Source organism: Oncorhynchus gorbuscha, linkage group LG11 (genome assembly GCF_021184085.1).
Source record: "Oncorhynchus gorbuscha isolate QuinsamMale2020 ecotype Even-year linkage group LG11, OgorEven_v1.0, whole genome shotgun sequence".
Classification (NCBI taxonomy): domain Eukaryota; kingdom Metazoa; phylum Chordata; class Actinopteri; order Salmoniformes; family Salmonidae; genus Oncorhynchus; species Oncorhynchus gorbuscha.
The window spans coordinates 64,674,681-64,692,491 of NC_060183.1; the positions used below are offsets into that span (position 1 = coordinate 64,674,681).

Here is a 17,811-nt window from a genome sequence, read left to right on the forward strand (position 1 = left end):
GGTGTATTCATTCCGCCGATTCTGTTGCAAAACGTTTCTAAAAAGAACGAAACGGGGATAAATATACCTTAATTTGTCCAAAAGAAACTATTTTTTGCAACTGTTGGACTAATGATTGTACCTTAGATCAGCTAGATGCGGGCACGAGTGTGCAAGGTGGTATTGAATGTGTCAATGTCTGTCACCTTGATTACTCAAATTTCTCTCAACCTGTGCACCTACGTAGTAAATATTAATTCTTAGGGTAGGTTGTAGCAACCTCATGATAGGTGTAGGGAACGTTTGAGTATCATGTAGTAGCCTAAACTTCTCGATGTTACATTGAGCTGGGTGAATGGATGATGAATGACAGTCATCCAATATGTTGTAATAGAAATACGCCCATGCTCAACAACAACAAAAAATCATCCTCCCTCATCTTAAATGTCACCGACTGCCACTGCACAATAAACATAAAGTTTAAATGCAGAGACTCCGAAATCTACAGCCTATCTCTGCTGCGCTGTATCAGCACAATGGACAGCGCCCTACAACAAGGCCATTTGGTAAAGAATATAGGCTACAAAACAGATAGATAGATAGATAGATAGATAGATAGATAGATAGATAGATAGATAGATAGATAGATAGATAGATAGATAGATAGATAGATAGATAGATAGATAGATAGATAGATAGATAGAGCAATTCCCCTATTACAAACAGCCTAAGTGAATGCAGCCGTACACACAGCTTTCTTACCAAAATCATTTCAACTAAATGCTGAAAGTAGTAGCGTAGTTATTCATGCATGCAAACAAAAATAATGAATACCAGTTTGGCTTAGAATTGCAACAATTTGAACAAATGAATGTGACTAGAACAAAACAGAGATACAAGGTAGTAGGCCTCGTAAAACAAAAGGCGATTGGATTCGGGTTTGGCCGGGGTAGGCTGTAAATGTAATTAATCATTTATTCTTAACTAACTTGCCTTGTTAAATAAAGGTTAAATAAAACATTTCAATATTTAATTAAAAAATTAAAAAGTAGTCCGAGAAGACTGAAAATTTTGTGCACCATGGTGGTTGTAAACTTAAAGCTGGGATCCGTCACCGCCTTCAGCATCCCTTTAGCCCTGAGTCTTACTTCTGTGTTGTAGGAACACATACATTCGACGTCAGAGAGGAACTTCACACTGCCATCACAACTTTTAACAACAACACAGTAGCCAGGATTCCAGTCCACCTTTGATCCAGTAGTCTTTTCAAGGTTTCTCTGGTGTACAGGGTAGCCATTGTTGGTTTCTTTAAGAACCTGTAGAGTGAGTCACAGACATTATAAAAGTCCTCCAGTGCTATTTCAGATTGCATCGCGTAATCGACCACTAAGTGAAGCTGGTGGTTTTAACAATGAACATATGGCACTTCTCTGTTTAGTTTGTCCTGCAATATTCTCTGCATACCCCTTTTTACCTGACATCACACTCACGCCATCATAACATTGACTAAGTATGTTTTCTGTGTCAATGCCTACCTTTGTAGGTTTGTAAGTGATAAAGCATCACAGTATTTTGATGTTGCCATTCATTTTCATTAGATTATAGTCATTCAGCAGACGCTCTTGTACAGAATGACTTACAGTGCATTCGGAAAGTATTCACACCCCTTGACTTTTTCCACATTTTACTATGTTACAGCCATATTCTAAAATGGATTGAATAAAACAATCTATCCTCATCAATCTACACACCACATTACCCCATAATGACAAAGCAAAAACAAAATATTGGAAATCTTTGCTAATTAGAAAAAACATAAATACCTTATTTACATAAGCATTCAGACCCTTTTCTATGAGACTTGAGCTCAGATGCATCCTGTTTCCATTGATTATCCTTGAGATGTTTCGACAACTTGATTGGAGTCCACCGGTGGTAAATTCAATTGATTAGACATGATTTGGAAAGGCCCACACCTGTCTATGTGAGGTCCCACAGTTGACAGAGCATGTCAGAGCAGAAACAAAGCCATGAGGTTGAAGGAATTCTCCGTAGAGCTCCGAGACAGAATTGTGTTGAGGCACAGATCTGGGGAGGGGTACCAAAACATGATCAATGGAAACGTGATGCACCTGAGCTCAATTTTGAGTCTTATAGTAAACGGTCTGAATCGTTATGTAAGTAAGGTATTTCTGTTTTTTGTTTTTTTAATAAATTAGCAAACATTTCTAAAAACCTGTTTTCGCATTGTTATTATGGGGTATTATGTGTGGATTGATGAGGGATTTTTTAAATATACATTTTAGAATAAGGCTATAACATAACAAAATGTGGAAAAAGTCAAGCGGTCTGAATACTTTCCGAATGCACGTGGGGATATTTGTGTTGACACCGATGTTTCCATAGCACTTCGAACTAGTTTTTCTTTCCACAGTGCAGTGCATTTCAAATGCTTTTTGTATGATAACTGCCTAGCAAATCCAAAATCGTTGGTACAATCAACAGCATTCATCCAGTTAGAATACTCAGCTTGAGCGAAGTCCTTGTCTGCGTTAGCATTGGATCCAACAGAGAACTTTCGACATGGGAAACAAAATGCTGCATCTGCATCAAGCAAGTATTCCGGGCACTCTCTTCCTATGAACCAGTTGCTATTAAATTAATGTTTTTGGACAGAAAACCTGCGGCAAGGGTAGGATTTTAGGATTTTAGGCTAACCTGGGCTGGCTCCTCCAATACTGCTGGGCTTGGCCGTCACCTCGGTGGTTTGGTGCTGCTGCTACTGCTCATCACTCTCCTTCTCCATTGTTTAGGTACTTTGGCAAAGCCAATTTCTGATATACATCGTAGCAGATTAGCTGGTTTGAGCTAGCTAAATAGGCTAATGCTAACTCTTACACTTTGTACAACTAGCTAAGAAGCAAACTAACTTGGTAATGGTGTGGTGTGAGGCAGAGTTGAGTTAAGCAGCTTCAACAGTAAACTTATAAATCAAAATCAAATATTACATGCGGAAGCGTATCACGTTTTTCCCCCACTTTTCATGGAAACCCAAAGGAGTCATACCTAACCTCCCAATGGCTGTCCATACCCCTGCTACACACACACTGTGGTGCAATCTGTCCATTGTGATGTTGCATTGGAGATTAATATTTTATTTGTATTAATTTTTTGTGTGAATTTTACCCCTTTTTCTCCCCAATTTCATTGTAATCCAATTGTTTAGTAGCTACTATCTTGTCTCATCGCTACAACTCCCATACGGGCTCGGGAGAGACAAAGGTTGAAAGTCATGCGTCCTCCGACACACAACCCAACCAAGCCGCACTGCTTCTTAACACAGCCCCATCCAACCCGGAAGCCAGCCCCACTAATGTGTCAGAGGAAACACCATGCACCTGGCAACCTTGGTTAGCGCGCACTAGAGACGAACGTACTTTGGTGCAAATAGTGCAAATACATCCCAGAACAACAGCAAAGGACCTTGTGAAGATGCTGGAGGAAACAGGTACAAAATAATCTATATCCACAGTAAAATGAGTCCAATATCGACATAACCTGAAAGGCTGCTCAGCAAGGAAGAAGCCACTGCTCCAAAACCGCCACAAAAAAAGCCAGACTACGGTTTGCAACTGCACATGGGGACAAAGACTGTACTTTTTGGAGAAATATCCTCTGGTCTGATGAAACAATAATAGAACTGTTTGGCCATTATTATGTTTGGAAGAAAAAGGGGGAGGCTTGCAAGCTGAAGAACACCATCCCAACCATGAAGTACGGGGGTGGCAGCATCATGTTGTGGAGGTGCTTTGCTGCAGGAGGGACTGGTGCACTTCACAAAATAGATGGCACCATGAGGAAGAAAATTATGTGGATATATTGAAGCAACATCTCAAGACATCAGTCAGGAAGTTAAAGCTTGGCCACAAATGGGTCTTCCAAATGGACAATGACCCCAAGCATACTTCCAAAGTTGTGGCAAAATGGCTTAAGGACAACAAAGTCAAGGTATTGGAGTGGCCATCACAATGCCCTGACCTTAATCCCATATAAAATGTGTGGGCAGAACTGAAAAAGCGTGTGCGAGCAAGGAGGCCTACAAACTTAACAAAATTCACCCAATTTATTGTGGGAAGCTTGTGGAAGTTTGACCCAAGTTAAACATTTTAAAGGTAATGCTACCAAATACTAATTGAGTGTATGTAAACTTCTGACTCACTGGGAATGTGATGAAAGAAATAAAAGCTGAAATAAATAATTCTCTCTACTATTATTCGGACATTTAACATTCTTAAAATAAAGTGGTGATCCTAACTGACCTAAGACAGGGAACTATTACTAGGATTAAATGTCAAGAATTGTGAAACACCGAGTTTAAATGTATTTGGCTAAGGTGTATGTAAACTTCCGACTTCAACTGTACTTAGTTTTACCTGCATTCAATACTAATTGCAATACTACTTTCTGTAATACAATGAAGGTAGACTGTAGTTCATATAGAGCCTAGTCAATCATGGGACAACCTGCACATCTGTTGTTGTCTTTCTCTGTTACTGCCACACACACACCAGCTCTCCTCAGGAAACTCTTGTCTCCCTGGATGCAACTTCTGCCTGCTCATTGGCTGAAGCGGAGAATGCCCTTGCCGCCGGTTGGCTCAAAGTCTGTCCACTTTGTTTTGACATATAAGTGTAACTGTTGATCTGAACTGTGGCGTACGAATAGCCGTCCCACAAATGACAAACCCCGCACCCCATCCTGCACAGAGTGGATTCAGACAGCGATGTACATAGATCCTGTGCTGCTAGAGAGCCTATATACCTTACTAAACAGGTTAATATCCTAACATATCTTAGTTCATATATTATAAGCCTAACATTTCTACAGCGAATAGGAGAAGATCTTTTTCTGATATTCTAGTGGATATTAAATGACATTTTTGTTCAATCTCCTCTTTGTATTTGAAGAAGAAAAAGGCTCACCATGCTCTCTGCTTGTCTGGAGTTCCTGGGGATGGGGTTGTGCCTACTGGGCTCGCTCCTGGTCATGATCGCGTGCGGGCTGCCCATGTGGAAGGTGACGGCGTTCATCGATATGAATATCGTGGTCGCGCAGACCAACTGGGACGGGCTCTGGATGTCATGCGTGGTGCAGAGCACCGGCCAGATGCAGTGCAAGATGCACGACTCGGTGCTGGCGCTCAGCCATGACCTGCAGACAGCGCGCGCCCTCACGGTGATCGCGGCGGTTCTTGGGGTGGCGGGGCTGGTGGTGACTATTGCCGGGGCGCAGTGCACTAACTGTATCAAGACCGAATTGGTGAAAGCAAAAGTGGTGCACGCCGGTGGGGTGGTCTACATAATCAGCGGTCTATTGGTATTGGTTCCCCTCTGTTGGATGGCCAATAACATCATAGTAGACTTTTACAACCCAGATGTGTCCTCGTCCAAGAAGAGGGAGATAGGAGCGGCCATCTATATCGGTTGGGCCGCCACAGCCCTGCTCCTTCTGGGGGGAACCATGCTGTGCTGCTCCTGTCCACAGCGAGGCAAGAGTGCCTATCCCACCAAGACCATCTCGGCCAACGGAGACTTCGACAAGAGACATTATGTGTAGGTGATGAAAAGAGTTTTGCGCACATCCAAACTTGCCACAGGAACCGGACAGACAAGTTCATGTCTACCCTTCCTGTTTGATGCCCATCACATACGTTATCTTTATTGTGGTCACCTAGAACGGTGGCTTTGATAAGGGAAATGGTGTTTAGGCTAGACGATATCAGGATACTTTTTTTCATGTGGTTTGATTGTCTGTTATGCATGCCGACTTCACCAAACTTTAACTTCCTCAGTTTGAATTCAGTGTATATTTTTTCGAACATATATTTCTGTGTGTTGTAGGCTACACCGTTGTATAGGGGTCTGGCGACCAGAAAATAAAAAATGTTGCCAATGAAGCCAAACACAATCGAGAGCGCAGCTAACGACCAAAACATTGAAACAGTGATCAATCAACTAAGGGAATTTCGTATTTTTCACCCAACTTGTAACCCACATCCAATGAGAAGGTGACATTTTTGGTTAATCTCAAGTTAAATTCACGTTAGTTGACAAATCAACCACATGTAAATGAAAACTAGACATTGAACGATGTCTGTGCCCAGTGGGACCTACTTGTTGTGTAGCCTATCCATTGTGTAGCGTTTTTTATAAACTCTTGTATTTGCATATTACTATTTCATCAGTATTATATAGGCTAAAGGTAAAGATGTTTTAAATGTTGATGTTATCATTTGACACTAGGCTATTGTCTGGCCAGAGTGGTCTGTCAAGTCTGTGTGCTCTGTGAATAAAACCTATTGTTCTCAACTGGCTTTAGTGTCTGCATGTAAGTTGTAAATAGCTACATACATAGAAGCAGGGACTGGTTTTCAACATAGTTAATAACTTTAGGTTCCCACACTGGACATGTCCTTTGTAAGCAGTGAATGCTACTCAGAATAATGTGCCCTCATATGATGATCAAATGAGCTTATTTGCATTTGAATGCTGTTATATTGTACTGTATAACTAGCTGATTGTGGACCTATCTGTTTTCCTGGCCCTCTTTAAACTATTGGGCAATTGATGATAATAAAAATGAAATCACAAACCCCCTTGTGTTTCTGTGTAGTATTATTGTCTGTTACATGTGCATTAGGCTATTTTTTATTCTAATAGCATGTACTATTGACTGTTTATTAAGCACAGTTCACAATACAGTTTCAGTTGCATTACTGAGGTTTCTCTATATTGACCTTCTACCACACACACAAACACAATATATAGTGCATTCGGAAAGTATTCAGACCCTTATCAGCTGTGCTAAATCAATTGATTGGACATAATTTGGAAAGGCACACACCGGTCTATATAATGTCCCACAGTTGACAGTGCATGTCAGAGCAAAAACCAAGCCATGAGGTCGAAGGAATTGCCCGTAGAGCTCCGAGACAGGATTGTATCGAGGCACAGATCAGAGATGTTCGATCGGGTTCAAGTCCATTCTCTGGCTGGGCCACTCAAGGACATTCAGAGACTTGTCCCAAAGCCACTCTTGCAGTGTCTTGGCTGTGTGCTCAGGGTCATTGTCCTGTTGGAAGGTGAACCTTTGCCCCAGTCTGAGGTCCTGAGCGCACTGGAGCGGGTTTTCATCAAGGATCTCTCTGTACTTTGCGCCATTCATCTTTCCCTTGATCCTGGCTCCACATCCAACCTGACAGAGCTTGAGAGGATCTGTGGAGAAGAATGGGAGAAATTCCCCAAATACAGGTGTGCCAAGCTTGTAGCGTCATACCCAAGAAGATTTGAGGCTGTAATTGCTGCCAAAGGTGCTTCAACAAAGTACTGAATAAAATATCTGAATACTTATGTAAATATGATATTTAAGATGTTTTATATTTAATACATTTGCAAAAATATCTAAAAAACTGTTTTTGTTTTGTCATTGTGGGGTATTGTGTGTAGATTGATAAGGGGGAAATAATTTAATACATTTTAGAATAAGACTGTAACAAAATGTGGAAAAAGTGAAGGGGTCTGAATATTTTACGAATGCACTGTGAATACATAAACATAGGACTGTGTGTAATCGTAGCCTCTGCTAACTCAGCACACCCCAACTTTCACCTTCTGGTTTACAATGATATAAACAAGGACTGATGAACGTATTACTGGTTGTTAAACTTGAATCAAAGTGACTGAAAAACACAAACTAATAACACAGTGGTCCACAAACATTTATTACCCTGTGGCCTAAACGTTTGTCAAATGTTATTTGGAAAGCAGCAAATGTCAGTCTAAAAGAAAGGGAGAACTACAGGACTGTTCTCTGAACACAGTACAGCACATCTCAAATAGTAATGTACAATTAAAGGAGGAAATGGAAAAGCAAACAACCTGACATAAATGGTTCACTCATTGTTAAATTCTATCAGATTTTCACTACAGGGTTAGGGGTTAGGGTTTAGGTGCTAGGGGGTAAAGGGTATAGAGCAGTGGTGCATTGTCGTAAACAAAAGGTGTAGACTAACAGTGAAATGTTTACTTGTGGAACCTTCCCAACAATGCAGAGAAAAAAAGGAACAAATAATAGAAGAAAAAAATACAAATTAAAAATACAAATGATATATACACACACTCGAGGGGGGGGGGGTGTACCAGTACTGAGTCGATGTGCAGGTTTGAGATAATTAAGGTAGATATGTACATACAGGTAGAAATAAAATGACTAGGCAACAGGATAGATAATAAACAGTAGCAGCGATGAGTCAAATGTAGCCATTAAGTCAAACTCAATGTCTGAACACCCGAATGTCTGCAGGTTGTCGCTTCTCCCTTGAACTTGATTAGGAACTCCCCTCACCTGGTTGTCTAGGTGTTAATTGGACACAAATGGAAAGGAAATAATAAAAAACACTAGATCCTCCAGGAATGAGTTTGCCACCCCCTGGTATAGGGGCTAGGGGGTATGAGCTAGGAGGGTAGGGGCTGAGGGTGGATTTGGGATCGGTGTGCCTCTACTGAAGCCTGTCTGTGCCTGCAGTCCTCTTCAGGTCAGAGGTCAGGGTGGTGTCGTTTCCGGTCGCCATCTTGGGAGAACCTCTTCCCACACTCAGAACAAACATATGGTTTATCTCCAGTGTGACTCCTCACATGTATGATCAGAACACTCCGTCAGAAGCAGCGTTTCCCACAGCAGGGACACTCATGAGGTCTCTCTCCTGTGTGAACCATCTGATGTCTCTTCACACTGTTAGAGCGAGAGAAAGTCTTCCCACAGACAGGGCAGGAGTAGCTGGCCCTCGCCCCAGCGTGCCACTGGAGGTGGATCCGGAGTGTGGTGGACTGGACAAAACTCTTCCCACACTCTGAGCAGCTGTATGGTTTTTCTCCTGTGTGAGATCTCTGGTGCACCTTAAATGTGCTTGGCTTGCTGAAAGTCATTCCACAGTCACTGCAAAGGTAAGACCTCTCTTTTACAGTTTTTCGCTGATGTCTTTTCTGGTGGATGTCAAATTGTCTTTTGTCTGAGAACGCCTTTCCACAGTCAGAGCAATAGTGAGGTAGCTCTCCAACATGTACCTGCAGGTGACTATTTAACATTGCCTGTGTAGAGAACTTCTCCTCACACATAGAGCAGTGGTAACGTGTCTTTTCCTTGTGTTTACGCTGGTGTCTTTTTAGATTTTCTGGACGAGTGAAGCTCTTACCACAATCAGAGCAGTGATTAGACTTTTCTTTATGTGTATGCTGGTGTCTTCTCAAGTGATAGGCTCTGGTAAAAACTTTACCACAGTCTGAGCATTGGTGAAGAATCTTTCCAGCATGTTTCTGCTGGTGTCTTTCAAACGCGTGTAACGACTGGAATAGTTTCCCCACAGTCGGTGCAGAGGTGAGGCTTTTCCCCGGCATGCACTTTCATGTGACTTCTTAGTTGTGCTGCTTTAGAGAAACACTCATCACAGTTAGTGCAATGGTATGATTTGTCAGTCATATGGCTTCGCTGGTGTTTTTTCAAATGTTCCAGTCCGGTGAAACTTTTACCACAATTAGAGCATTTGTGAGATTTTTCATTACTATGTGTTTTCTTGTGTCTTTTAAAATTATTGACACAGGTAAAACAATTATCACAGTCTAAGCAGTGGTAGGGCTTGTCTCTGGTTTTAGAACTGTTGTCACAGGCATCATCGTCACCATCATCATAATCATCAACACCACCATAATAATTATCAGAGATTGGGGCAATTTTCTTCCTTTCTCCAACGTTCTCTGACACAGTTTTTTTTTTTACCTTTATTTTACTAGTCCAATGCTCTAACCACTAGGCTACACTGCCACCCCAGTTGCCTGTCTATATGTAAACTGTCCTTGCAGTCAAACATTGTCTCTGTAGAAGTGTTGTTTTCTGTATCCATTAAAAGCTTTTGATGATTTGGCCCACAGTGAAGGATAGCTAAGAGTCCCGATGCTGCTGTGTTGTCCTGGAATCGTGATATAACCGACAACTCTTCACTGCAACCAGTCAATTTTACATTCGGAGCGTGAAAGAAAATAATCGTTATTCAGTAACTCAACAAGAAAAATGATTAACGACAGTACAAAGTAAACTCTAGTCTTCGCAAACGTGCTTGTTAGCTACCGAAGTATGCAGACGTCAACAGTGTGACGTCATCATACGCTTATCACGTGGTTTATGTTATAATAACCTGAGCCGCAGTGGACAGGTCAATGGGCAAAAGAGGTGCCGGGGAGCGCCATTCTCGTTGCATCCTCTAGAAACATACTCAAATGGAACAGTGATGTGCAGCGCTCCTTCATGTTGTCTACAAGGCAGCATGTTGCATCGTCTAGAAACATACTCAAATGGAACAGTGATGTGCAGTGCTCCTTCATGTTGTCTACAAGGCAGCATGTTGCATCTCAAATGGAACAGTGATGTGCTAGAAACATACTCAAATGGAACAGTGATGTGCAGCGCTCCTTCATGTTGTCTATGTAACAGTATAATTTTGAACCGTCCCTCGCCCATACCCGGGCGCGAACCAGGGACCCTCTGCACACATCGACAACAGTCACCCTCGAAGCATCGTTACCCATCGCTCCACAAAAGCCGCGGCCCTTGCAGAGCAAGGGGAACTACTACTTCAAGGTCTCAGAGCAAGTGACGTAACCGATTAAAATGCTATTTAGCGCACACCGCTAACTAAGCTAGCTGTTTCACATCCGTTACATCTACAAGGCAGCATGTTGCATCGTCTAGAAACACTCAAATGGAACAGTGATGTGCAGCGCTCGGTCATGTTGTCTACAAGGCAGCATGTTCCATCATCTAGAAACACTCAAATGGAACAGTGATGTGCAGTGCTCCTTCATGTTGTCTACAAGGCAGCATGTTGCATCGTCTAGAAACATACTCAAATGGAACAGTGGTGTGCAGCGCTCCTTCATGTTGTCTACAAGGCAGCATGTTGCATCGTCTAGAAACATACTCAAATGGAACAGTGATGTGCAGCGCTCCTTCATGTTGTCTGCAAGGCAGCATGTTGCATCGTCTAGAAACATACTCAAATGGAACAGTGATGTGCAGCGCTCCTTCATGTTGTCTGCAAGGCAGCATGTTGCATCGTCTAGAAACATACTCAAATGGAACAGTGATGTGCAGCGCTCCTTCATGTTGTCTGCAAGGCAGCATGTTGCATCATCTAGAAACATACTCAAATGGAACAGTGATGTGCAGCGCTCCTTCATGTTGTCTACAAGGCAGCATGTTGCATCGTCTAGAAACATACTCAAATGGAACAGTGATGTGCAGCGCTCCTTCATGTTGTCTACAAGGCAGCATGTTGCATCGTCTAGAAACATACTCAAATGGAACAGTGATGTGCAGCGCTCCTTCATGTTGTCTGCAAGGCAGCATGTTGCATCGTCTAGAAACATACTCAAATGGAACAGTGATGTGCAGCGCTCCTTCATGTTGTCTGCAAGGCAGCATGTTGCATCGTCTAGAAACATACTCAAATGGAACAGTGATGTGCAGCGCTCCTTCATGTTGTCTGCAAGGCAGCATGTTGCATCGTCTAGAAACATACTCAAATGGAACAGTGATGTGCAGCGCTCCTTCATGTTGTCTGCAAGGCAGCATGTTGCATCGTCTAGAAACATACTCAAATGGAACAGTGATGTGCAGCGCTCCTTCATGTTGTCTACAAGGCAGCATGTTGCATCGTCTAGAAACATACTCAAATGGAACAGTGATGTGCAGCGCTCCTTCATGTTGTCTACAAGGCAGCATGTTGCATCGTCTAGAAACATACTCAAATGGAACAGTGATGTGCAGCGCTCCTTCATGTTGTCTACAAGGCAGCATGTTGCATCGTCTAGAAATATACTCAAATGGAACAGTGATGTGCAGCGCTCCTTCATGTTGTCTACAAGGCAGCATGTTGCATCGTCTAGAAACATACTCAAATGGAACAGTGATGTGCAGCGCTCCTTCATGTTGTCTACAAGGCAGCATGTTTCATCGTCTAGAAACATACTCAAATGGAACAGTGATGTGCAGCGCTCCTTCATGTTGTCTACTAGGCAGCATGTTGCATCGTCTAGAAACATACAACATATTTTTTCCATAAAATATATGTTTGAATTGTCAAACTAGTTTTCATTGGGAAGGCAGATAAGGCGTTTGTATCAAAAGCAATCACCTTTGTATGTGAAAACAGAATCCACCTCTTAACTCCAAGTTCTTAATCTAGCTCAGGCCACGTCACTTTTGTTTTGAGCCAACTGCGCAGTGAGCTTTGAACAGGGCACCACCCCGGTGGCAGCCCGGTTCCAAAAAGTATGCTATCACTTTTCACCAGGTGCAACCTCCGGGGTAATCTGGGCCAGATAGTCGAATCCCTCAGTAGTGTCTGATTTCGGTCCACAATTATGTGTATTCCAGTATGAGGACATTCATACATTGATCGCCGCCCCTTCCCCCCCTCGAGCGTCCCATTGGTTCCTGCATGTGGCTTGTGTTGAAGTGACACTTTTGATATTCTCCATTTCTCCATTTCTCCATTTGTCTATGCGATTGAAATGTGGGTCAAAATGGAATTCGAAGTATTACCCGAGTTTTTCGTTTAGGCTATGACCTCATTGTAGTATAATTAATGATTAATGTGCAACGTTTTATCTTAAAATGTATGTGTAATCTGTTGATGCGTTGGATGCCAGATGTAACAGATATAACAGCCACCTAACCCCTCTATTTGTTTTAATCTGTGAGGAGATGATGTAATGAACAAAACAGACACAGAAACCCCAAACGTAACATTAACAGAACTGCGGGAAGGCAGTGCTCAGTAGGCAGGTGCGGGGGACACTTTCTACCGGTGTCTTAGCTAGCTAGCAAGGTCGTCCTTTTTTTATCCTATAAGGTGTATTGCCGCCGCCTACTAAATTAGCTGTGTAGCCCCCGACTCCCACATGTGTACCGGAGTCCTAATTTAAAAATGGACCAATAGAAGTACAAAGAGGAGTTCCTACAGATACAGGAATGGACACATGCAGGAACGCTCTGAATTGCAGGAGAAGGTGATCACAGCCTTCTCCATAATCTAGCCTACTGAGATAAATTACTGGAGTAGCCTTAACTGTTAATCCTTTGTTATGGGTCTGTTTAATGCACCATGCAAACTGTACAACATGGATAGAAATATTGAATTATGAAGAAAGGTGTGAATGATAAAATAAGAAAATAACATAAAGCACTTTGAGGTCCAAATGAAAAGATTCCACACACAGAGACAGACAGAGAAATTGAATAAGGGCCTCAGAGGGAAATGTTTGTCTCTGGTCTCTGCTGGGAGACTGCAGCTGACTGAATAAACGATACAGATTTCACACATACATAATAATAAACACAAACATACAATATAAATACATACATTGGAGAGACTGTGTGTAATCGTAGCCTCTGCTAACTCAGCACACCCCAACTATCACCTTCTGGTTTACAATGAAATAAACAAGGACTGATGAATGTATTACTGGTTGTTAAACTTGAATCAAAGTGACTGAAAAACACAAACTAATAACACAGTGGTCCACAAACATTTATTACCCTGTGGCCTAAACGTTTGTCAAATGTTATTTGGAAAGCAGCAAATGTCAGTCTAAAAGAAAGGGAGAACTACAGGACTGTTCTCTGAACACAGTACAGCACATCTCAAATAGTAATGTACAATTAAAGGAGGAAATGGAAAAGCAAACAAAACAAACAACCTGACATAAAATGGTTGACATTTGAGCTGTTCTTTGAAACAGATATTTACTAGAGGGCTGGGGCTAGCTAAGGAGTAGGAGCTAGAGGTTAGGAGCTAAATGTAAGAGCTCGGGGTAGAGGGTATAGGGCAGGGATGTCAACTCAATATCTGGTGGGTCGAGTGTCTGCCGATTGTCGCTCCTCCCTTGAACTTGATTAGGAACTCCCCTCACCTGGTTGTCTAGGTGTTAATTGGACACAAATGTAAAGGAAATAATAAAAACCACTAGACCCTCCAGGAATGAGTTTGACACCCCCTGGTATAGGGGCTAGGAGGTAGGAGCTAGGAGGGTAGTGGCTGAGGGTGGATTTGGGACTGGTGTGCCTCTCCTGAAGCCTGCCTGTGCCTGCTGTCCTCTTCAGGTCAGAGGTCAGGGTGGTGTCTTATCTGGTGTCGTTTCCGGTCGCCATCTTGGGAGAACCTCTTCCCACACTCAGAACAAATGTATGGTTTCTCTCCAGTGTGAATCCTCATATGTATGATCAAAGCACTCCGTCGGAAGCAGCGTTTCCCACAGCAGGGACACTCATGAGGTCTCTCTCCTGTGTGAACCATCTGATGTCTCTTCACACTGTTAGAGCGAGAGAAAGTCTTCCCACAGACAGGGCAGGAGTAGCTGGCCCTCGCCCCAGCGTGCCACTGGAGGTGGATCCGGAGTGTGGTGGACTGGACAAAACTCTTCCCACACTCTGAGCAGCTGTATGGTTTTTCTCCTGTGTGAGATCTCTGGTGCACCTTAAATGTGCTTGGCTTGCTGAAAGTCATTCCACAGTCACTGCAAAGGTAAGACCTCTCTTTTACAGTTTTTCGCTGATGTCTTTTCTGGTGGATGTCAAATTGTCTTTTGTCTGAGAACGCCTTTCCACAGTCAGAGCAATGGTGAGGTAGCTCTCCAACATGTACCTGCAGGTGACTATTTAACATTGCCTGTGTAGAGAACTTCTCCTCACACATAGAGCAGTGGTAACGTGTCTTTTCCTTGTGTTTCCGCTGGTGTCTTTTTAGATGTTCCAATCGAGTGAAGCTCTTACCACAATCAGAGCAGTGATTAGACTTCTCTTTATGTGTATGCTGGTGTCTTCTCAAGTGATAGGCTCTGGTAAAAACCTTACCACAGTCTGAGCATTGGTGAAGAATCTTTCCAGCATGTTTCTGCTGGTGTCTTTCAAACGCGTGTAACGACTGGAATAGTTTCCCACAGTCGGTGCAGAGGTGAGGCTTTTCCCCGGCATGCACTTTCATGTGACTTCTTAGTTGTGCTGCTTTAGAGAAACACTCATCACAGTTAGTGCAATGGTATGATTTGTCAGTCATATGGCTTCGCTGGTGTTTTTTCAAATGCTCCGGTCGAGTGAAGCTTTTACCACAATCAGAGCATTGGTGAAATGTTTCTTTGATATGTGTTTGCTTGTGTCTTTTTAAATGATAGACTCGGGTAAACCTCTTACCACAGTCTAAGCAGTGGTAGGGCTTGTCTCTGGTTTTAGAACTGTTGTCACAGGCATCATCATCACCATCTTTATCACTACTGTCACCATCATCATAATGATCATTACCATTATTATCATCATCATTGTTATAATCATAATCGCCATCAACACCATCATCATCACCACCATCATCATCAGACATTGTGGCCATTTCCTTCCCTTTCTCCAACGTTCTCTGACGCAATTGTCTATCTGTATGTAAACTGATGTCCTTGCTGTCAAACATTGTGTCCTTTAGTGCCACCCCCTCTACCTCAGGTGTCACACAGATTATTTTGCGATCTGTCTCTTTAAGAGAGAAAAGTTCAAGACATGACATGTCTTCTTCATCAGAGTCATTTGAATCAGTTTCAGTAACCTGATGCACTTCTCCTTCCCTCTTTCTTGTTTTGGGTGACTTTTTATCACTCTGCTTCGATTTGCACATTTTCTGTATGTGTCCTCTTTTGTTCCATTGTCTACAGTCTTTGTCTTTTAACCAGCAATCGACAGGGTCATGTGACATTTTACCACACCGAAAGCATGCCTGTGATTTCTCTTGACGTCGGGTGTTCAACTTGTTCACTGTGCAGTCCACTGTATTTTTCCTCTGTAACTCTCCTGCATCTTTTGCGGCAGTTTCCATTGATATGGCTATGTCCAGTGCGCGCGCCAATGTCAGATCTATTTCTGATAAGAGCCGTTCCTGTGTGCTCTCGTTGTGTAACCCGAATACCAGCCTGTCTCTGAGCGCATCCGACAATCCCTGTCCGAACTGACAATACTGCGAGAGCTGGCGGAGCTCCGCAATGTACTCCGGTATTGACTCTGTCTTTTGCTGATTCCGTTTGTGAAATCGGAAACGTTCGGCTATGACCAGCGGCTTTGGATTTAGATGGGTCTGTAACGCGTTTACAATCTCTATGAAAGTCTTCTCTTCTGGCTTTGTCGGTGCTGTAAGGGTACATAGCAAGTTATATGTTTTAGCTCCCATTACACCCAGAAGTACCCCCACTTTCCTTTCAGCTTCTACATCGTTAGCAAAGCAATACTGCTCAAGTCTCTCGATATATGTAGCCCAATCCTCTATGGTGCTATCGAAATTGTCCATTTGCAGCAGCAGGTCCATTTTTGGGGTAGAGCTATTAACGTGATATCCTCAATATCAAGCAAATAAAGTATGTTTTAGTCTATTTTTCTCCCCGATGTTGGTGTTCAGTACACGGTAGGAATTGTACTTCAAGCAGAGATAACGTTTACATGACTTCTTTCTTCTTATGAGTTTCCGGTAGACGAAGACGCTGTGTTGCGTATTGCTGCCTTTCACAGGTCGGAGTGTGAATTGCACATTTTGTCACAAAAAAAGGTGAGTTACATAAACTTCATCTTGTACGATCTTTTGGCTCATTCGACAGTGCAGACGATTTTAAAGGCGAGTCGAGACGGACTAATCTACAAATCACCTTGAATCATAAATAACTACTCAATTATATTTGTAGATCAGTCAGTCGTTCACAATGTACCCATGATACATAGTGGTGTTGGTGCTCCTGAACATGGCCTATGACCTAATTGTTCAAATTCAAGCACAGAATGCGCAGTACTTGAAGAAGTATCACTGCTCTAGTAGCAACATACATTAGTGCCTAGGATAAATGCTATATAATGGTATCACATTATTTAATATATAACACATTGTCTATGGAGGTGCCTTTTATTCTGTATCCATTGGACGCTTTTGATTTGGGAGGATTTATCCTTCAGTTAAGTAAAGATACAGTAGGAGAGTCCTAGCCCAAAAATCCACGAAAGGAGCCTAACGTTACTCCTTAAAGTCCAAGGGCCTACATGTTCTGTTCAAAGGCAAAATGGATTGGAAGCCAAAACATGTGACCAGACATCTCAATTGCTGTATGGTTCTGGAAACATAAATCCCCCTACTTTCATTTCACATCAGAATTATTCCATAAATGCAAAATACAGACTTACTTACAGACTTACTGTACACCTGTTGAGGGGAGGATGATGCATACTCATGACTGGAAAGGAGCAAATTGAATAGAATCAAACAATGCGTTTGATGTACTGGATACCATTCCACTGATTCCTCTCCAGCCATTACCACGAGCCTGTCCTCCCCAATTTAAGGTACCACCAACCTCCTGCGCTGTACTCTGGTTTAACCGGTTTTGGCACAATTGCAACCAGCAGTATTTTTCAGTGATAACACTTGTGGTGTCTGTCTTCTGTTTACGCACAGGTGTTAGGAGACACATATAGCCAATTAGCACAGGTAGTCAACTCTGTCTTCCGTCTGTTTTCCGTAAACACTCGCTGTAACATGGAGATATGGCCATGTGGGAACGTGGTGTTTTTAAATTTAACCTTTTGTTTTTACAAAATAATTCCTTGCTGATATGATATAAGGTAATTTATACTTCCAAACCCGTACCGCAATTAATGCGTGTTAATATTCAAACCGAGATTCGTGGCTCTTAACAAAACTCTCCC

General features: G+C 42.5%; 2 protein-coding genes across 2 annotated transcripts; one reads left to right on the forward strand and one right to left on the reverse strand.

Moving 5' to 3' along the window:
* Nucleotides 1–4,730: 4,730 nt before the first annotated feature.
* LOC124049119 (claudin-4-like) lies at nt 4,731–6,633 on the forward strand. Its single transcript, XM_046370475.1, has 2 exons — nt 4,731–4,812; nt 4,947–6,633. Exons 1-2 carry the CDS (start codon nt 4,763–4,765, stop codon nt 5,593–5,595), a joined length of 699 nt encoding a protein of 232 aa, XP_046226431.1. The 5' UTR covers nt 4,731–4,762; the 3' UTR covers nt 5,596–6,633.
* Nucleotides 6,634–14,194: 7,561 nt separating this feature from the next.
* Nucleotides 14,195–14,596, reverse strand: LOC124047703 (zinc finger protein 239-like). The gene has a single exon (XM_046368008.1). The coding sequence runs from the start codon at nt 14,594–14,596 to the stop codon at nt 14,195–14,197; it is 402 nt and encodes a 133-aa protein (XP_046223964.1).
* Nucleotides 14,597–17,811: the final 3,215 nt, after the last annotated feature.

Bases quoted from the DNA above. Each gene is read 5' to 3' on its own strand.
- LOC124047703 (XM_046368008.1), bottom strand. From the start codon at position 14,596: ATGACTTTCAGCAAGCCAAGCACATTTAAGGTGCACCAGAGATCTCAC.
- LOC124049119 (XM_046370475.1), top strand. From the start codon at position 4,763: ATGTACATAGATCCTGTGCTGCTAGAGAGCCTATATACCTTACTAAAC. The intron at 4,813-4,946 runs GTTAATATCCTA...TTGTATTTGAAG, and splicing joins CTATATACCTTACTAAACAG to AAGAAAAAGGCTCACCATGC.